Consider the following 20,683-nt stretch of genomic DNA (forward strand, 5'->3'; position numbering starts at 1 on the left):
CATTTTTGTTTATGCCTATAATGATTCATAACCAACGAATGTGTAACAAATTAATAGTAATTTCAGTATTATTAGCCAAATACATTTCACTAAAATTGTTCTTTTTAGGACTAACCTCTGGTCATGTAACAAATAATAAAATTGAATAGTCTTTTATTATATTGATTCAGAAAGCGAATACTTTACTTAACCAGTTCTTTTTAGGACTAACCTCTGGTCATGTAACAAATAATAAAATTGAATAGTCTTTTATTATATTGATTCAGAAAGCGAATACTTTACTTAACCAGTTCTTTTTAGGACTTAAACAGTTCTTTTTAGGACTTAAACAGTTCTTTTTAGGACTAACCTCTGGTCATGTAACAAATAATAAAATTGAATAGTCTTTTATTATATTGATTCAGAAAGCGAATACTTTACTTAAACAGTTCTTTTTAGGACTAACAACTGTGATCATATGAAAAATAATAAAATCGATGTATTCTTTTATTACAGCGAGCCATTTAGTATTGTTATAATAAAATGTATGTATTCTTTTAATGTAATATATTATTTTTCATTGAATAAATTAAATATATTCTTACGAAATTTCCAATGTGTTTGTTCTTTAAGCCTAGTATTTTATTCCAAATCCAATTACCTATTATTACACTAGTCATTAATTTAAGTATTGTAATATTTTTTCATTAGAGTAAATTTTAAATCTTAATACATAAACATAAATCTTGGTAAAATTAATAAACAATATTGTCGTATTCGTATTGTACAAAAACTACAAAATGGTACAAATGATATTGTGATATTGATATGATATATTTAATTGATAACGTATGCCACGCCCATCTGGAGACCGTGTTCAAGGTCACAACTGCCTGATTCGGCCAACGCATGGAGTTTCGTACCCCTGCTATGACTATATTGTTTATTGTTCCATGGCTTATCATTATAATATCATGTTAAGCGCATGCGATAGTGTACACAACAGTATGTTATCAGTGATAATGTGATATATAATTATTGTTAATGTGATCATTTTTTAATATTTTAATTTAATTTGTGAAATTGTTTTAGACAGTAAGTAAAAGTCAATGCATTTTGTTTTAACCAAGTTCAATGTTGTTAACTAATAAATATTATAATAGTTTTATATAGTTGTTTAGAGAAGAAAGATGGCAAAGAGGAGTGCTAATTTTTCATCAGACGAAATCGAGTTGCTGAAAACATTAATACATAAAAGATGGGACAAAATTGAATGCAAAAAATCGGATTCATTAACATGGAAACAAAAACAGTCTAGTTGGGAAGACTTAGCTAAAGAATATAATTGCAACAGTAAATCTCTTGAACACCGTCCAGTGAATATACTAAAAAAGAAATGGGATAATATAAAAAAAACATTAAAACAAAAAGTGACTGCTGAAAAGTCATATCTTAAAGGAACTGGTGGTGGACCAGCCAAAAATTTATTGGTGTATAGTCAATCAGAATTGGAAACACTTGATAATCTTACTATTCAAGCAACTGGAGATTATGCAGTATTTGATTGCGATGGGGACAATGAACCAGGTTAGTTGTATTTTATAGCTGTATAATAAAATATATTTTAAAAGGTTTAATGAAATCAAACATTTTTTTATAGATATTACTTATAATAACGATAATAATGAAATTTCAAACAATCAATCAACATCAAAACTAGAATTTAATTCAGTATCCAGTAATCCTGGAAAGCAAGACTGGGATGATTATTCGCCAGCATTATTAAAGACTCCATTATCTAAACAATTAGTGACATTCGTGTCTTCACCATCAGATCCTGTACAGGTTATTATTGTTATCAGTTTATCACATTACATTTTGTAATTTAATATTGTTGTAATTTTTACTCTAGTTAACTCTATAACCATCCTATATCAAAATTATTTTCTGTTGAACTTAAATAAAGTTTTTAAGTAATTAATTAACTAACTAACAACTACTAATGTAAGAATCATTTAAGTAAGTACATTTTAGTACTGTTATAATTTTTTTCTATAGGAAGAAATTACTTTTGTAAGTGAAAAGACACCCAAAAAGTGCACAGGCACAACTACCAATAAAAAATGGTGCAATCTTGCAGATGAGAAAATGAAAATTGCATGTTTAAACAAGACCAAAATTGAGCTTGAAATTTCTCAAATGAAAGAAAAATATTTTGTTGAAATGGAAATATTAAAAATTGAATTAGAAATTAAAAAAAGGAAATTAGAACTAATGAACTAAATATATTTTATGAATTAATTTAATCAAACATATACATTACAATATAACCTTCTAAAAGTAACAAAAAGTTCCTTGTTGTTTAATTTTTATTATATTTTTTAATTTTTTATTTATATTGTTTAAATTTTATAAAATGTTTTTAATAATATTAAAATTTTAATAGTTTCTTAAAAAAAAGAGTCTTATTAGTAACAAAAAGTTCCTTGTTTAAATTTTATTATATTTTTTTATTTTTAGTTATATTGTTTTAATTTTATAAACTGTTTTTAATATTATTAAAATTTTAATAATTTCTTAAAAAACTTTTATACCTTATTATCAAGTAACATAAATATTATATTTTCTTATTTTTATTTACATTGTTTAACTTTTAAATGTTTTAATATGTTATATTTTGTATAATTTTTACAATAAATGTTCAAAATATTGTACATATCTATTTCTTAAATAATTATTATTATTAATGTGTATATTATTTGGAACATTATTTACAAAGTTAATGGCTTCTTCAATTTCTACTGGTAATGGAGGTAATGCATGATTTTGTTCATTATCTATTGTTGCAATGTTATGCAAAATAGCTGTTGCTATAATTAAACATTGCGCTTTACTTATGTTTAACCTTATTCCAGTAGATAAAATAGGGAATCGTCGTTTCCAGACACCAAATGCCCTTTCGATAGGATTTCTAGTTCTGATTTGTGCCTCATTAAATAAGTTCTCCGCTGGAGTATTTACATTTTGAAGTGGAGTAATACAAAAGATTTTCAGAGGATAGCCACTATCTCCTAAGAGAATACTGTCACCGAATTCTCCGTTTTGAAAACGTGAGTAAATTTTGGAATGTTGAAAAATTCGCGAATCGTGAGCTGACCCCTGCCACCTTGAAACTACATCATGAAAATTTAGATGAGAATCACAAATAGCCTGAACATTAATTGAAAAAAACTGTTTCCTATTTCTGTATATCTCTGCATTTAATCCACCTACAAAACAAAGTATTCTTAATTTATAAGAACTATTAATTGTTATGTACTTATGTAGGTACATACCAGGTGACTGTATTTTTACATGTGTACAATCCAATGCACCAACAACTTTTGGAAATTTTGAAATACTATAAAAATCTTTTTTAATATTTTGAATAATCATTGGATCATTTGGAAACATTAAAAATGTAGTTTTTAATTTAGCTATAGCTTGTAAAACCTTCCATATATGTTTTCCAGCAGTTGTTTTATGTATTCCTGCAAAATCTCCTACTGTAATTAACATACCACCAGACGCAAGGAAACGAATTGCAAGTAGAATCATTTGTGCCGGTGTAACTGCATGATTCCTAAATATATAAAATATGTTATATAGTAAGTTAGTTCTTATTATAAAAAAATATATATTAGGAATCCATTTTTACCGGTCAGTAGACGATTGAATTTTGAATGTGATTAGGCCCAATACAATATTCACACATCGTTTAGTTAAACGAAATCGATTAAAAAATTCATTTTCGTCCATCTCGAGAAAATTATCGGTTCTGTTTCGAAAAACTCGTTGTTTTCTTGGCTGACCAAGTCTAGTTACAAATGCAATTATGGATTCATCATCACTTGAACTTGACGAAGAATCCATAATTGTACGACTGTACGAGGTTAAGTAAACTGTTTATTTGAATTTTGATTATAATTTTGTTTATAATAAAAAAAAATCATAGATAAACCACACTTATTAGCTTAAACCATACCTTGATCGTTCCTTAAGATAAACCACAAAAAAGTGGAGCTTATCTCTTAAACCTCAATTGAAATACAGAAAACTATAGTTAAGCTTTACTTAGTCTTAAGCTTAAGCTTAAGTTTACATTGAAATACCGGCCCTTAGAGTCTGGTCCTAAAAGACCAAAACTAAAGGCTAAGTTATAAATTTATTATACAAGACATTACTTATCTGTAATAGATAGGTAATAATCTGTATTTTATTATTATTAATTATTATGTAGCATTGTAGCTACTTAATAAATATTATTAATTTTTATATAATAATATTTAGCAATTCCCTTTAACGCAATTTGGTTCTCAAAAACGTGGTTTTAATTCTTCATATTATGTGAATAATAATTGGCTCGAATACAGTATTAATAAAGATGCCATTTTTGGTTATGCTTGTCGAATATTTGGAAACAATCATACTGAATCTCCTACATTCACATCTGTTGGATTTAAAAATTGGAAAAAAGTATGTTCAATGTTTCTCTAATTATAAAAATATAGGTAATTAAAAATATCAAAATTATTTGGTGCATATAGTTATGTGGATCAAGAGGTTCAAAAAATGGGAAACAGTCAAAGCTTGATGCCCATGCTAGTACAAAAACTCACTTGACTTGTATGGCAAAATGGTCAGGACATAATATAACTGGTCAAAAAACTGGCACTGGTTTTGTTTCTATAAAATTGGTTTCACATTAATTGTAAATACATCTATAATATTACTTATATTTTTTTTTAATCAGGTCAAACTATGATAATTTAATTTAAAAATATTTTAAGGTACCTTAAATTAATGATGTATTTATCCTACTATCCTATTTCCATCATTTAAATGGAGCTTTTTCCATTCTTTATAAATTGTTATTAATGTTAGAGTGAGATAACTTTTCATCTATTTATATTAGTTGAATATAATTACAACACTAATAAATTATATGACACTTTTCAAAAAATGTAAACTATTAAACCAAATAGCAAATACTATAGATCAGAATGATTCTATCATACAAGGGTTCATGTTCAAAGAAAATAAGGATACTGAAGCTTTAATAACAAATGGTTTGTACCTATGCAATAATTAGATTTATACAATATTTTACATTTAATAAATAAAAGTACATAAACTTGTCTTCATTTTTTAGATGATAATCTAAAAATTACATTATCTGTCATTACATTAAAAGAAGATTGTATAAATGGAGGTAATTATTTTAAATATTGACATTTTGTAGGTATTACTGTATTAGGTATTATATTTGATAAGTTATAATGATAACCTAGGTAAATAGTTTGTAGTCATCGCTAATCATTGATAATGTAGTACCAAAATATTAAATTTGTATATTAATGTATTTGTGTACCTACCTATGATTTTGTATAGTTAAATCTGATACTGGAATGGCTTCAAAAAATGTTAAAGGCAATAAAACAGACAATATTTTAAAGGAATGTGAACTAAGAGTCAAACTCCAAAAAATGAATCAATTGCAGGTAAATTTATACTGTTTGTAAAAATTGAATGAACTTCAAATAATTAAAATACAGATGGAGATAGTAAGTTACAAATAATATGAATAATGCATTATTAACAACTTGATACAAAAAGTATCTATTCAAACATGAAGTTGTATCTAATTATTTTTCAGTTGAATTTAAATTTTTTTTGGATTTTATAGATTACAAACACATAAGCAGGTACACGATAGTTCATCATTTTTAAATATATTTTTAATACCTATTCTCTGGATACACTCTTAATAAATATATATATTATTATTATCATCCGACATCCACATACTCATTAGTATTGAGTCCTATCTTATTTCTTATTGTTTCTTTTTCTGAATCATATATTGGGCTAGACCTTTTCCTTAAATTAATTCCTTAAAATAATATGTTAAAGCCAAACGTAAGTAACTTGTATATTTTATTATTACTTTAATGTGCTTTCAAAAAATTAGTTTTGCGCATTCGCGTTTTTCTGCACACTTGTACAAATTTATTTCACATTTTTGTTTACATGTTTTTTCTTTAAATAATTGTCTTTTTTAAAGAGTGGTGTTTAATAATATTTATAACTTTTTATAATAATAGTCATAATATTAAAATAATCAATTTTAAAAATGTATGCATGTAAATGGTATTCTTGTGAATTAAATTTACAGGACTGGTAATAAATTACATTTCATGGTTTTAGATTTTGAATCAAAAGCTCATAATGCAAGCCACAGTTGCTAAACGCTTTGAAGAACATAAATTGTTTAAGTTGCAATGTGAAAAACTTGCTTTAGAAATTAAAAAAATTAAAGAAAATATTATTTTTTATGCTTATTATTATTATTTAGTTAAATTAAAATGCTTATAATATTTATTACCCATACCTAAGTGAAGTTATGTTTTTGTTACTTTTATATATCAGTTGATTTGTTTTGTTTGTTTATTATATTATATACTTTTTTTTTTTTATTATTAAAATTCCTTAATACCAATACATATTTATTAAATATAATAATGTGATATTTTGTGATATTATAGTAAATTGGGTTAAGTTTGTGTTACTTTTATGAATAAATAAATATATAAATACCATGGATAAAAATAATGACTTATTTATTTTTTTAATTAAAATGCCTTATAATATATGCTTGTCTTGCTGCAGGTCCTAGTACACTGTGGTCAATTTCTCCAGCAACTTCACCATCTTCCTCTTCTAGGCCTTCCTCTTCTTCATCACTGTGTTTTATATTGATGATATTTTCGAGAGATGTTGTGAAGTAATGTACAAGAAAGAATAATATTTACAGTTGTACCAGGTGAATAAGCAAGACATCTTCTCAAACAAGGAAATTTTATTTTCCATATTCCAAACGTTCTTTCTATTATATTCCTTGCTCTAATCTGACACTTATTATATTTTCGCTCTGATGGTGTTACTGGATTTCTTAAAGGTGTAAATAAATAAGGTTTACATGCATAACCTATTGAAAAAAATGAGATATATTTATTGTAGAATAGAAATTAAAACATAGGATATTTTATTCTTAAATTAGTTAACTATCTAACAAAAAAAAAATTCTAAAGGCTTACCTATAAAATAAATATAAATTTAAATTATAAGTACATTAAATATATAAATATAAAAAATATAATCATACCTCAATCTCCAAGCAATAATATGTGGTCTATGCTTTCGGAAAAGTATTTGTTTGTATGACTTCCTGTTTTCGCCGATGCCGATCCTACGATTACGGCGGTTGTCGGCAACGACTCGCGAATTATGTTGAGGACGGGAGCGGGAGGGGTTACCCACACAAGTGTACAAAAGTATAAGATTGTAATTTTTAAGATATTACGATCGGTGACCGTTTGGTATAATATATATATATAAATTATTATAATATGCGGGCGCCCAAAACATTAACAAAATGTGAAATATAAATATAATTTAATCCAGAGTACAACGACCTCACTTGCCGTAACGTATAAAAAAAAATATATAATAATAAAGTTTGGAATATTTGAATACAACGGTCGCAACAACAATTACAACTAAGATTGACAGTTGCCAATTATTTGGCCACTGACAACGAGTGGGCAAAATATAAAAAAATGTATGAAATAACCTGAAGGCGACAGCAATGATGGCCAAGGTGACAATGTGGAAGGACAGCCGCGGGTAATGTAGATCCTCTTGCATATGTCAAGGTTTAGTAGATGAGTCAACCCGATCACGGTGACATCAATCACACCTCGTGTTCACACGAGGGTTTTCTTGCAACACGCAAAGACGGTGAACGAGCACGACGTTGTGCTCAGTTCGACCATTGGCAAAAGACAAAATAGAATCGTGGAAGCCTGGCTGGCCGTCGGCTGGCGAAAAATGTCACCGGATAGTGGAGAGGGTAGCTTTGTCGGACACTTTATCTCCTTGCCGGACATCTTATCTCTACCACATCTGCGCTAACCCGAGCATATAAAAATAGGTGACCAGAAAAACCGTTCCGCGATCGAACATCCTCCCCGCCGTGAGAGTCATCTCACACAAGAACCGATTGGAGAACCGGAACGGATGTCCTTGATGACGTCTGAAGTGTAGCCGCTCGCAACAGAATTTATAATTTAACCCAGGTCGTGTCAGTGACTTACATTTTTTTTTTTTTTTTTTTAATGCAACCATTAGCCTTAATAAATAATTATAAATAGATATGTTCTCAAAATAGAGGAAAGAGAAAAAAAAAATTATAATTCAGTGAACATATGGTTCGTCATAGTAAAATAAATAAATAAATAACAATAATAATAATTTAATGACATAATATAATAAACAGCATCACATAAAGTAACATAAAACAAACATAGTATAATTTATTGTGTAACCCCAGACAGCCGTCTACCGTCACTATATATATAAAATAAATTATGTGTACATGACACAAAATAGCGAAGTGATAGAAAAGTGGGAACGCCCCGGGTGAGGCGGGACCCCGTCCGGGAACACAGTGCTGAGATTATGTTAGGTTTGGACCTTTGCAGGTAATGGTACCAGTTTTACTACCGGGCGCGTGACTATACCAGCGCGCGTTAGCACCCTGGCGACTCGAACGTGACCATCTGCCCCAGGTAATAACTCAATCACGCGGCCGAGGCGCCACAACAGCGGGGGACTCTGATTGTCGATCACAACTACCATCTCATTCACCTTCAGGTTGGGGACACCCTCAATCCACTTGGGCCTACTTTGTAAAGTGGTCAAGTACTCTGACGATCAACGTCGCCAAAAGGCGCGATGACACTGGTCCATGAGTTTCCACCTATCGGAAAGGGCACGAGATGCCTCGGGGCCTGATCGCGGCGGCACGGCGAGTAACGGTTGGCCAATTAAGAAATGTCCCGGTGTCAGGCATTCCAGGTCGTGTGGATCGGTCGAGGCGGGCGTCAAAGGACGTGAATTTAATATCGCTTCTATGCGGGTCAACACGGTAGTAAACTCCTCATACGTGAACACGTGTGTACCTATTACGCGGACCAATAGGCGTTTGGTAGACCGGACGGCCGCCTCCCACAAGCCCCCAAAGTGCGGTGCGCTAGGAGGATTAAAATGCCAAACACACATAGCACGACAATTAGCGATGGTACTTTGACCTACAGGGCTCTGAATTAATTCGCGTAATTTTTTATCGGCGCCTACAAAGTTTGTGCCGCAATCCGAGTATACGTCAGCTGGTAACCCCCGGCGAGCGACAAAACGGTCGAAAGCAGCTAAAAAGGCGTCGGTAGATAGTTCCGTCACCACCTCTAAATGCACTGCCTTGGTCGTAAAACAAATAAAGACAGCGATATAAATTTTAAATATGCGGGACTTGCGTAATCGCGACTCTTTTAGTTGTAACGGGCCCGCATAATCGACGCCTACTTGATCGAACGGTCGTCGCGGTTGTATACGTGCGCGCGGTAAATCGGCCATAAACGGGTGGGTCGGTTTCGCATCAAGTCTCACACATACGGTACAATTTATCAAAACACGGTGTAAAACTGACCGAAGGGATATCACCCAATATTGACGTGCAATCATTGCCGTTAAAACACGCGGACCCGCGTGGCCCGTAAGTAAATGCCATCGGCGGCACAACAACAAGGCATAATGCGACCGTTTAGATAGCAGTATAGGGTGTTTGCAATCGTAATTTAATAACGAATGTCGTAATCGTCCGCCTACGCGGATCACGCCGTCAGAGTCTATGAACGGAGCTAACCGCGCAACCGGTTTCGAGGATATGCGACTACCCGCCGCCAACTCACGCAACAATTTTGAAAAATGTACGCGTTGCGATTCCGCAGCCAGCGCGCGCGCGGTATTATCTAATTCAATTTTTTGTAAAAATGCGGGACCGATCGGATCCGGACTCAGTGGTACCGACGGCCGTGACACTCCACTCCGCCTTAAAGTGACACGTTGCCGACAAGCTTGTACGAAGCGGCGCATGTACGTAACCACACGTAACATGCGGTCAAAATTAGAAAATCGTGTGAACCACTCCTCTACCCTGTCATCGACAAGCGCAGCACACGACACGACCCGTAACTCGGATACTTCACACACAGGCAACAGTAGACTACAGTTATCCCACTCCGACGGCTCGCTGTATGCGGTCGGAGGGCCGCGCCAATATAAATCCAGCTGTGCGAGCGCCATCGGCGTTACGCCACGAGAAGCGCTATCCGCGGGATTTTCTGCCGACACAATGTGTTGCCAGGGACAATTAGGTAATAATAGATGGATTTGATGTATCCGATTTGATACATATACTTTAAATGATTCGTGGGGGACTGTTAACCACGACAGCACGATGGTCGAATCTGACCAGGCCCGTAAACCGACGATGTCAAGTTGTGGTGCTAATATATTTTTAATACGGTTTAACCAACGTGCTAATAATAGCGCGGCGTTCAGCTCTAGACGTGGGACGGTCAATGATTTCGTCGGAGCTAATTTGGTCTTAGTACCAATTAAAAAGACGGACCGATCGGTCTCAGCGTTTAGCATGCGTATATATACAACGGCCGCATAACCGGTTTGCGATGCGTCGCAAAATCCTAATAGATAGCACGGCGCGCCTTGGTGTGCGTTGATATGTCGCGGTACACGGATATTTAATAGGGACGGTAATTCCGAAACAAACGCAGTCCAATCGGCATGAATATCGGCCGGTAGTGGATCGTCCCACGCGATGTTATTTCGCCACGTCCGCTGCATTATGGATTTTGCCAGAAACACTACGGGACCAAAAACACCTAACGGGTCGAAAATGCGTGCGACAAGAGATAAGATTCCGCGTTTTGTAAAAACGGGTGACGGTTCGAGACTTAGGGCACAACAGAAATAATCACTGTCAGGGTGCCAAGCTAGGCCTAAAACTTTAGTGCCGTAACCGTCGTCATCCCCGAACGTCATAGGTGCGCCCACGCAATCGGCGGCTGGTACAGCCTGCAACACGGCCCGCGTGTTTGACGCCCACTTTTTAAGTTCTAGCCCCGACTTACCCAAAACTGAAATTAAATCCGACTGAAGTTTCAGTACGTCGGGTATCGTATCGGCCCCGTCACAAATATCGTCGACGTAAGTTTGATATTCGAGCGCGTTACGTACCCGGTCAAACCCGTCGCAGTCGGTAGACGCAATTACTTTAAGAACGCGTAATGCGAGATACGGGGCACAGTTAACGCCGTACGTGACGGTGTGTAGCTCATACTCACGCAATTCATCGTGAGGCGATGCGCGCCACAACACATGTTGGAACTTTCGATACTTGGGTAGAATTAAGATTTGTCGGTACATCTTACAGATGTCCGTGGTAAAGGTGTACTTATGTACGCGAAAACGTGTCAAGACGTCCACAATGTCCTGCTGCAATTTAGGACCAGACCACAAACATTCATTTAACGACTTTCCGCGGAAGCCCCGGGCTGACGCGTCAAACACAACTCGAATTTTATTAAGATCAACTTCCGGGCGATAGACAGCATGATGAGGGATTATATATCGCCCCGGAGATGTTGTCACCGACATATGTCCTAACGCGATATACTCGGACATAAACTTTACATACAATGATTTCAACAATGGATTCGCGGACAATTTGCGCTCAAGCGCTTCGAAACGCCGCACGGCTACCTCGCGAGACCCCACGTATGTGTCTGCCGGTCCACGAAATGGTAATGGGACCGCAAAGCGACCCGATGGCATGCGCGTCATTTCATCGCGAAATATTTGTTCACAACACCCTTCATTTGTGAACGTGACGGGCGCTATTTCGGGTTCCTCGACGTGCCAAAAGCGCTCCATTATCCCCTCAATAGACGCGGTCATACAGATAGGTAACGACTGATAAGAATAGCTAACCGGGTCAACGACCGGACCGATAAGTATCCAGCCAAACACCGAACTAAATGCTGTCGGTAATGTGTCGTCGATCGACACTTTCCGCCCGTCCATTATAGACCCGTATACGTCCCCTCCTAATAATAAGTCAATGGGCGAAGTTAAATAAAATGATGGATCCGCGAGTGCTAGGTTAGAATACCGGTCTTTCACACACGCGGCTAACGATTTTTGCGGTAAGTCGCTTGTTATGGTAGGCAACACCCAAGCCTGAACAGGCAGCACCGGATCGGACGCAAACCTAGGTTGCACTATACATTCTACACGCCCTTGAACTTCGGCGACAGTTGTTCCAGACAAACCGCTTATCGGTGCCGTCCAACGCGCCGGTTTCAATCCTAATCGCTTAACACACGCGGCAGTGATTATGCTAACTTGCGACGCGCTATCAACCAGCGCCCGCATTGTTTGCACCGCGCCGGACCTATCCCGTATATGCACGAGCGCGGTACCCAAAATAATGGCATTAGATGTATGGGGGGACGGGGGCCTCACCACAGACGCACACACAGACGAATCGACCCGTACCGGCGGTTCCTCCTCACCCTCTCGCTCGTCGGACGGTAAATGTAGAAGTGTGTGATGTTTACGCGAACATTCTTGGCAATTAGCTTTTACCTTGCATTTCGGGACCCAGTGACCAACGCTCAAACAATTAAAACAAACGCGATTCTCTCGCGCCCACCGCGTTCGGTTTCCGGCCGCCCATGACTTAAATCTCATACACGCGGTTAACGAATGTGCACCGGCACAACACGGACAATTTCCGTCTTCTTTCGCTGTCACAAATGAAACCGGACGGCGGGACCCTTTTGATTTCCCGTAGTGATCCCCATTCTTACGGAACGTACTTGGTGGCTTTTCCACCTTAACATGCGCGGCCATGTTACGAATTGTTCCCGCGTTAGCGACGTTCTCCAATATAGACACGCGTGCGCGAACGAATTTTAATAAATCAACTATAGACGGATAATCTGTCGAGCTACCTGACTCGAATAATTTGCGTGTAGCAACAGGTAAACATCTAAAAACAATTGTAAATAAAATGAAGGACCCCAAATTCGGTACTTTTAGTGCTTCCAATAGCGAAATACTTTCGTTAACTGTACCTACAAAATTATTAAGATCCTGCAACGACTCCTGCGACATGGTCGGCGCGCTTAGCAATCGATCAAGTAACGACGTGGCGACTAGTCGTGGTCGATAAAATCGCTCGGACAGGAGGGACAATGCAAGAACATAATTGTCCCCGGATACCGGAACACCACGTATTGCGTCAGCTGCTTCACCCGTAAGACACCTGATTAAATAATACATCTTATCAATGTTGGAAAGCTCGAGTCGCGCGTCTACTTGTTCTTTAAATCTATCGCGGAAAGTGGGCCACAAACGGAAATCCCCGTCGAACTCGGGGAGCGGAATTGCCGGTAGTCGTGATAACGGATTTTGGTCACTTTCCTGAGGAGAATTGGACGATCCTAACTTAGCATGAAGGTACGACATGTCGATAGCCTCAACACCCTTAGGAACTAATTTCGCCGCCGCGACCTTGCAATCACTAATACATTTACGGATTTCAGCTGTCAAACCGATATCATACTCGGACAATCTATCTAACTCGGTTAAGCCGTCTAACACCGCATCATCTTCAAGCCTAAACTGCGTCCACAAAGAATCTAAATCGGCGGTTAAATGTGTAAATGTCGGACCTAGGTCGGGTTCATCTACAACTCGTAACGCTAGCTCATGCACGGCCTTAATCTGTGCTATTACATTCGAACGCCTGAGTTTAACGCGCTCTAAACGCCGAGCGCCGCGCACGCTGTCATTATCCGTCCCGCTAGCCATGATAAAAATAAAAGCAATAACCACACTATTTTCGGTAAGGATAATAAATATAAAATAACTAACCTTTTAACCAAAGCACTATGCGCCCACGTGAGCCACGCAAGACCACGGCAACCAACACCACCGAACCAACACAAAACGCTGCTGAACCTCCCTATAAGGTCAGAACCACGCTCTGCTACCAAATGTTTTCGCCGATGCCGATCCTACGATTACGGCGGTTGTCGGCAACGACTCGCGAATTATGTTGAGGACGGGAGCGGGAGGGGTTACCCACACAAGTGTACAAAAGTATAAGATTGTAATTTTTAAGATATTACGATCGGTGACCGTTTGGTATAATATATATATATAAATTATTATAATATGCGGGCGCCCAAAACATTAACAAAATGTGAAATATAAATATAATTTAATCCAGAGTACAACGACCTCACTTGCCGTAACGTATAAAAAAAAATATATAATAATAAAGTTTGGAATATTTGAATACAACGGTCGCAACAACAATTACAACTAAGATTGACAGTTGCCAATTATTTGGCCACTGACAACGAGTGGGCAAAATATAAAAAAATGTATGAAATAACCTGAAGGCGACAGCAATGATGGCCAAGGTGACAATGTGGAAGGACAGCCGCGGGTAATGTAGATCCTCTTGCATATGTCAAGGTTTAGTAGATGAGTCAACCCGATCACGGTGACATCAATCACACCTCGTGTTCACACGAGGGTTTTCTTGCAACACGCAAAGACGGTGAACGAGCACGACGTTGTGCTCAGTTCGACCATTGGCAAAAGACAAAATAGAATCGTGGAAGCCTGGCTGGCCGTCGGCTGGCGAAAAATGTCACCGGATAGTGGAGAGGGTAGCTTTGTCGGACACTTTATCTCCTTGCCGGACATCTTATCTCTACCACATCTGCGCTAACCCGAGCATATAAAAATAGGTGACCAGAAAAACCGTTCCGCGATCGAACACTTCCACTAAATATAAAACTATCATGGTAACTGCCTGGCCATCTTACAACTATATCTAAAAATTCCATTGATGGTCCACAAACAGCCTATAGTATAGATAAACAGTAGGTATAAAAAATAACTTATTTTAATATTTAAATAAATAATTATTTATACTTTCTCTGTAATTGGGTTTAAAACCATTATTTGATAACTGTTAATTAATTAATGCATACCTGAACATTTAAAGAAAAATAGCCTTTTCTGTTTCTGAACACTTCTGAATCAGGACCTCCAGGATTTTGTATTTTTATGTGTGTACAATCTATGCATCCACCAATTCCAGGCATCTTGTACATTTGGTAAAATTTCTCTTTTATAATATTCCATTCATCTACATTTCTAGGGAAATGTACATGATTTTTTACATTACTTGCCAACATTTTAGATATCTTTTTAATTATTCTTGATACAGTTCCTTGGTTGATTCCTCTTAAGTCACCATTTACTATCTAAAATTTTAATTAACAAAACTTATTTTACAAACAACTGAATGAGACTTAAAGTTGGTGCCTTCTTGAAAGTTTGAAGATGCGTAAAAACGCAGTGCTGTGTGGAGTTGAAGAATAGGTGGGATGGGCAAACCGCGATTATTATTATGATGAATAGTAATTAATGGCATAATAATATCCATAACTACTTCTTTAGAGAACCTAAATTGAAAAATATAATTAAAAATACATTCAATCTGTATTTGATGTACCTACATTTGCACAGTTGAATCTATAAAAATGATTTATTTCACCGTATCATTATTATAATGTAAAATATTTATAGAATTTCTATAAATAGTTTCTATAACAGATACCTACCTGTATCTTTTATAGAATTGGAGATCAGAAAAGAATTCTACAGGGTTTTCTTGATCTCTGATGTACCTTTTAGGTACATTATCTTCATTGGCAAACTGCACAAATTCAATTAGTTCGAATATATCATCCATATTAAGTATACTTTAGGTAGGATAATTTAATAACAAAATAACATAAATCGATATACTGTATAAGGTAAAACGATAATTTTGTGAAAAATTTTAACAAATTTATTCCATTATTATTTCTATGTTATCAGCTGAGTTAAAAAAATCATAGTTTACGGGCTCGTTAAGGGTGGTCTATCCACCACATAACTTTAAGAGAAACCTTAAGTGATAGCTATCCCATAAGTATGACTGCAACACAATTTTAAGGGACTGTGCTTAGGTGACACTTAAATTGATTTTAAGTAACACTTAAATGACTGTGCATACGGGTGATTTAGCAACTCAAGGATTGGCCTTTAGAGGACATAATGAAAACAAAACATCATTAAATCACGATATTGGGCCGTATGCATAGTCCGACACTTAAGGGACATCTTAAATCGTTTGTGTAATACCTAACTATGGGACACCTAAGTGCTAAGTAGCTGACCCTTAATTTTTGCCTGCATAGTTAAAATTTAAGTAGTCTGTAGTTAGGTATTACTTAAATATTGTTTTCTTAAAAATTAATTTATTCTTCCATGCTTATCAGTAATATTCATGATAATTATCTATATTATCACTTATCAGTGTTGTTTATTACAGTTATTTATTTATAACTTTTTTATAATACTGTGCGTAGAAAAGCATTCACTTCAGAACGAAACAGTCGAATGAAAACTGGTGGAGGTGAAGAAGAAAAAATTGTTGATTCACCAAACCCAGATGTAGAAGCATTATTAGGTAAACCCCATATAGTTGAATGGTGTAATGATTATGACGGCGACTCAGTACTTGAAAAACCATTAACTAATGGTAAGTTGTAATGTTTTACAAATACACTTTGGTATTTTATTTTAATTTAAATAATTATATAAATGTTTTATTAATTAATAAATAAAATAAAAATAAATTTATTATTTAATTATTTAATACTTCCAGTTTTAATTGAGTTAAACACTGTAGACAATGCCACCAGTTATATAAATGACACATTTAAAGAAAATAATGAAACTATGACCTTTATAATTGATGGTTTGTATTTATTATTGTTAATCTTGATACTTGATCAATTACAATAGCTAGCTTATTTTTAGATGATACTCCTGTTGTGATGTCTACACCAGGTCCAAAAACTCAAAACCCCAAAACCATAATAGACAAAAAAGTAAAAAAACTTTTTCAAGGAGAGATAACTACTGGTATTATTGAAGAATGCGAATTAAGAGTAAAAAAACAAGAAATGTCCATTCAACATGAAAATAAAATTAATAAATTACAGGTACAAATAATATATCATTTTTACAAACTTTCAAACTTTGAGTGAAGCTAGTGGTTTTAAAATATTTTTTTCTGTGTTCAACCACTTTGACCAGAAATTTTTAAATGACAATATAACTAGAATTAACTATTTATGGTTTTAGATTTTAAATCAAAAACTCATCATACAAGGACTAGTAGCAAAAAGATTAGAAGAAAACAAATTATACAAACTACAATGCCAAAAATTAGCATTGGAAATTAAGCAATTAAAGGAATCATTTATGGATTAGAAATAATATGATTATTAAAATTAGTTACCAAGGAAGGTTATGATTTTTATTATATTTTTTATTTTTTGTTATGTTTATTACCAAAGAAGGTGATATTTTAATACGTTAACAAGTTTCAGATAACTGTTACCTAGTAATCTTTAATATTTAAATTGTTTAATTTTGTTCTAATAAGAAATACAATCAGTATTAATCTATTTAATATTTATTACTAAAGAAAGTTATGTTATAGTACGATTTTTATTTTATTTATTTACAAATCATATTATATAGGTACTATCTAGTAATATTTAATTGTTTTCTTGTAATAAAATTTTGTTATAATTTTTCAAAACAAAAAAAAATTACAGTGACAAATTCATTAAGTGTATTGTTAAAAATATGTACACATGATTCAAAAGTAATTAAAAATGTTCATTAAAATCTATATAACACTACAGAATTTGTATAATGTAATTTTGGCTTTTCACACCAATAAACTTTTTAAAAGATGATAAATTAACTGAAATGTCTCAAAATGTATACACTTCTTGTAGCGTCAGCTATTATGTTATTTTGAATATCTTCTACTGGTATTGGAAGTCTATCTTCAGCTTCTTCTTCTATGAGTTATTATCATGTGTATTATATTTTTGAGCCATGTTATGAAGTAATGCACAAGTGATAATTATATTAACAATTGTCTCCGGAGCATTAGCCAAACTTCTTCTCAAACATGAAAATCTTCTTTTTCAAAGTCCAAACGTTCTTTCAATGATGTTTCTAGTTCTGATTTGGGCTTTGTTGTATTTGCGTTCAGGTGCTGTAGTCGGATTACGCAATGGTGTGAATAAATATGGCTTGCATGCATATCCTTAAGTTAAAAAATGATATATTTCAAAATTGAATACTAACAATGGTCTTCATTTCAGTTAGGTAACAGAAAACAAATATATTATTTAATATTTACCACCATCTCCCAGCAATTTTACTCCATTAGTATTTTCAGAAAAAAATCTGTTGGCGTAACTTCCATTAAAAATGAAACTATCGTGATAACTTCCTGGCCATCTAACTACTAAATCAAGAAATTCCATTGATGGTCCACATATAGCCTATATTAAATAATACATAATAGATGACTTAAATAATACATAGTACCATATACTCAACTAGGGTTAATATATTTTGGAGGCGGGGTGGGGGGCTGTTAAAAATTTAAACTAAAAATGTTATCTAAAATCTAAATCATTTAAAAATCAGAAAAACAAAAAATATAGCTATCCTGTAAACAAACTTGAACATTTAAAGAAAAATATCCTATGCGGTTTCTAAAAACTTCACCATCTGGACCACCAGGATTTTGAATTTTGATATGAGTGTAGTCTATACATCCGCCAATGCCTGGCATTTTATACATTTTATAAAACTGCTCTTGTATAAAACTCCATTGTTCAGCTGTACTTGGAAACTTAACATTATATTTACATTGGCTTGCTAAACTTTTAGAAACTCTTTTAATTATCCGAGATACTGTTGCTTGATTAATTCCTCTGATATCACCACTAACTATCTACAGTTACATTATAATACATTCATTAGATAAATAATTATTGTTGATATTATTACTGCTATTGAGTCACTTGGAAATTTGATGATGCATAAAATCTTAAAGCAGTTAGAAGCTGAAGGATCGGAGGAATTGGTAAACCTCGATTAGTTGGATAACTTATATTCGAAATCAGGTCCAACAAAACATCTACTACTGTTTCTTTGGAAAACCTATTATTCATTATTATAATGATATTATAAAGCCATTTTTTGTTTGTTATTTTCTTGCATAAATATAAGAATTACTTACCTGTATCTCTTATAGAATTCCAAATCCGAAAAAAATTCTAATGGATTTTCCAAATCCCTTAAATATCTTCTTGGTGTAGGTTCTTCTAAGTATTGAACAAAATCAATAAATTCATTAAATTCCATTAATTCTTCCATTTCATAATAAATAAACAATAACAAATCACTTTAAACAACAGTTTGTTATAAAACAAGAATAATACAAATTACAACTACAACAAGTTAAAAACAAAATGTATGGTAACAACAAAATAAACGTTTACGGGATGGTTAGGTGATGAATATTGACCACTTAACTTTACGGACTACTTTATGTACCAACAGACCCATAATTATGACTATGCAATGCAAAGTTACGGGAATTCTCTTATGTGTCACCTAAAATCATTTAGGTGTTACTTAAAATGACTATGCGTACGGCCCATTATCATTTAAAATTAGAAAATAAATATAGGTACTATGAAGTTATTATTGAACTGTTTATTTTGTTTTTAGGGAATTTTAAGGAAGCTTGTGTTTTATTTTCTAAGCACATGCCCAAGTTTTCTGAAATATTTAGCAAAGACACTAGTCATCATATACAAGATTAAATCATTGATATATAAAATATACAAATAGTGTTAAAGATTCAATTATAGAAGAAGTTGGACCAGGAATATTCAGTATAATGTGTGATGAAGCACGGTAAGAAATGCATATAACAATACAATAATAAAATGCTTTTATTTAATATTAAAATATTCAATATTGTACTTTTTATTTTTTATTTTATCATGACTTTTATTTTTTAGTTGCTATAAAGACGAGCAAATGTCTCTTTGTATTCGATATGTATAAGATTTTGATATTAAAGAAAGATTTCTTGAATTTATTGACTGTTCTGAAAAACAGGATGCTCAAGCTTTAAGTGACTACATTTTAAATTACCTTCAAACATGTAAACTAAGCGAAAAAGCTCAAATAATTTTACAGTCGTATGATGGTGCGAATGTGATGTCTGGAAAATTTAATGGAGTTCAATCAAAAATAAAGACTAAATTTCCACATGCCACTTTTACACACTGTATGGCTCACCGAATCATTCTTGTTGTTGTGGATATGTGCAAAATTGTTAAAGTAACATTATTTTCATAAAATATTTATTTTTAGTTTATCGGCTAATGAGTAAATAAAAATTACAATTTTTTTGTTTTTAGGAAACCTCAAGCTTTTTCAATACTATTGAGTGTATATATGTTCATTTTTCTCATCCCTCAAAAAATCGCCAATTAACTGATTTACAAAAAAGTTTGGGCTTAAAAATAAAAACTTTTGGATGAATAAGTAACACGAGATGGAACTGCAGATATAAAAACTGCGAAGCTTTGAAACAATGTTTCAGAAGTATTCTTATTGTACTTAAAACAGAAATTGAAAATGAAGCTGATAGAGATGTTAATGAAGCAATAGGTATGATGTACAATGAAAATTTATATAATAATATTTCCTATTATTT

At 33.9% G+C, this 20,683-nt stretch overlaps 2 protein-coding genes across 2 annotated transcripts; one reads left to right on the forward strand and one right to left on the reverse strand.

The window, feature by feature from the left end:
• Positions 1 to 2,044: 2,044 nt before the first annotated feature.
• LOC132925507 (putative nuclease HARBI1) lies at positions 2,045 to 3,777 on the reverse strand. The gene is made up of 4 exons (XM_060989898.1): positions 3,677 to 3,777; positions 3,315 to 3,601; positions 2,755 to 3,248; positions 2,045 to 2,089 (listed from the first exon to the last, which is right to left on the reverse strand). The coding sequence occupies exons 1-4, from the start codon at positions 3,775 to 3,777 to the stop codon at positions 2,045 to 2,047; spliced, it is 927 nt and encodes a 308-aa protein (XP_060845881.1).
• Positions 3,778 to 3,853: 76 nt separating this feature from the next.
• Positions 3,854 to 19,876, forward strand: LOC132925508 (uncharacterized). The gene is given in 10 exon segments (XM_060989899.1): positions 3,854 to 3,910; positions 4,309 to 4,494; positions 4,566 to 4,695; positions 5,004 to 5,087; positions 5,171 to 5,230; positions 5,410 to 5,519; positions 6,226 to 6,301; positions 16,096 to 16,150; positions 19,682 to 19,790; positions 19,793 to 19,876. Coding segments are annotated over 10 exon segments (951 nt in total).
• Positions 19,877 to 20,683: the final 807 nt, after the last annotated feature.

This window comes from Rhopalosiphum padi, chromosome 3 (assembly GCF_020882245.1).
Source record: "Rhopalosiphum padi isolate XX-2018 chromosome 3, ASM2088224v1, whole genome shotgun sequence".
NCBI classification, from domain to species: Eukaryota; Metazoa; Arthropoda; class Insecta; order Hemiptera; family Aphididae; genus Rhopalosiphum; species Rhopalosiphum padi.